Below are 2036 nucleotides of genomic sequence, written 5' to 3' on the forward strand. Positions count from 1 at the left end.
CATGTGGTCACATGAAGGGATTTTTTTGAGGTGACTTGGGAGGGTGAAAGAAAACAAACAACAAGGTTTCCAAAGCAGTCAGTTCAAAGGGGATAGGGACGGGGGATGTATGGTGTGGAGTGAGATAATGATGAGTTTGTGTATGTGAAATATGAGGCGTCAGACTGTCTATGTTGTAACAGAAAATTCAGTTCAATTCAGCCTTGTCCTTGAGGAGAGATAAGTCTTTATTAACCATTAACAAGGTGTTATGTTCATCAGATGCAACCTTATCATAGCCATCCAAGTTATTTGATGGGCAGTTTATCAACAATTTCTTATAACAAATGCTTATATAATATATAAAATGTTATGATGGCAGCAACAATAATAATAAACAGTTGAAATAACATACATTATATCATAACTAATAATTAGTAAATGTTGTTATTTGTCATTTTACTGTAAAACAACTATTAAAAAATTAACTTATCAATTTCCCATTTATTAGCGCTGGCTATTATAAAGTGTTACCTTGGACCTTTTTTAATTTGGTTTCTGGAACAATGAACATCTCATTGGTTGGCTGGAGAAATTCTGAAGCTACAAGCCGAAAATGATTGCACCTTCTGGGCTGGATAGTACACAAACTCCATGATTGTTCCTACAGCGTAGGACACTAACTCCATGATTGTTCCTACAGCGTAGGACACTAACTCCATGATTGTTCCTACAGCGTAGGACACTAACTCCATGATTGTTCCTCAGCGTAGGACACTAACTCCATGATTGTTCCTGCAGCGTAGGACACTAACTCCATGATTGTTCCTGCAGCGTAGGACACTAACTCCATGATTGTTCCTACAGCGTAGGACACTAACTCCATGATTGTTCCTGCAGCGTAGGACACTAACTCCATGATTGTTCCTGCAGCGTAGGACACTAACTCCATGATTGTTCCTACAGCGTAGGACACTAACTCCATGATTGTTCCTGCAGCGTAGGACACTAACTCCATGATTGTTCCTACAGCGTAGGACACTAACTCCATGATTGTTCCTCCAGCGTAGGCACTAACTCATGAGTGTGCCGCATGTAGGACACTAACTCCATGATTGTTCCTACAGCGTAGGACACTAACTCCATGATTGTTCCTCCAGCGTAGGACACTAACTCCATGATTGTTCCTACAGCGTAGGACACTAACTCCATGATTGTTCCTACAGCGTAGGACACTAACTCCATGATTGTTCCTGCAGCGTAGGACACTAACTCCATGATTGCTCCTGCAGCGTAGGACACTAACTCCATGATTGTTCCTGCAGCGTAGGACACTAACTCCATGATTGTTCCTGCAGCGGAGCAGTGGGGGTGCACGACGCTGCGCTGTGGGGAGAAGAGACTGACGCAGAGCCGGTGTCACTGCTCCGACGACTGTCTGTCTGCAGGAGACTGCTGCACAAACTACAAACATGTCTGCCACGGTAAGAATGGGAACAAAGGCGAGGAAAGAGGATGAGCGACTGAGGTGATGGATAAAGATAAGATGAGGCTTTTGAAAATAAAAGCTGTCCAACCATAAGAGACAAAAACAACGACGTTAGTGTTACATGAACCCCTAAATGCATTTCAATCAGGAGAGACATGCTTGCAGATAAGATTTATTGTACAGCTCAATAAAATGTACAAAGACTTTGGCGATTAGACTCCATCACTATATGAATATTTCGTATATCTATGTAGGGGTAGAGAACCATCAGACCTCCAAAACTTGAAGGAAATTAGAGATTAGAGACAAGAAAAGTATAAATATATCTATATGAAAATACCCTTATGGACGTACGGCTATGAAGTTATGGATCCGAAATAGAAAAGCAAATAAAATTCCCTTTTTTTAGTGATCCGTCCCCCAAATAACATGCTTGATTGCTATATGAATATTTTGTATAAGCTCATTGAGAGAACACCAAGGGTTTGCAGCGCTATCAAAAAAGCAACTAGAATATAAGACATTTTTTCAGTTATTTCACACTTTTTTAAGTACATAATTCCACATG

General features: G+C 40.7%; 1 protein-coding gene across 1 annotated transcript in view; it reads left to right on the forward strand.

Moving 5' to 3' along the window:
- LOC116691915 (venom phosphodiesterase 1) overlaps positions 1 to 2036 on the forward strand; it is a 67672-nt gene that overhangs the window by 12192 nt on the left and 53444 nt on the right. Inside the window, exon 4 of the mRNA XM_032519829.1 lies at positions 1338 to 1463. Within this exon, the coding sequence (XP_032375720.1) occupies positions 1338 to 1463 (126 nt within the window). The remainder of the gene's footprint in view (positions 1 to 1337; positions 1464 to 2036) is intronic.

The sequence above is a fragment of the Etheostoma spectabile genome, chromosome 7 (genome assembly GCF_008692095.1).
Source record: "Etheostoma spectabile isolate EspeVRDwgs_2016 chromosome 7, UIUC_Espe_1.0, whole genome shotgun sequence".
Taxonomy (NCBI): domain Eukaryota; kingdom Metazoa; phylum Chordata; class Actinopteri; order Perciformes; family Percidae; genus Etheostoma; species Etheostoma spectabile.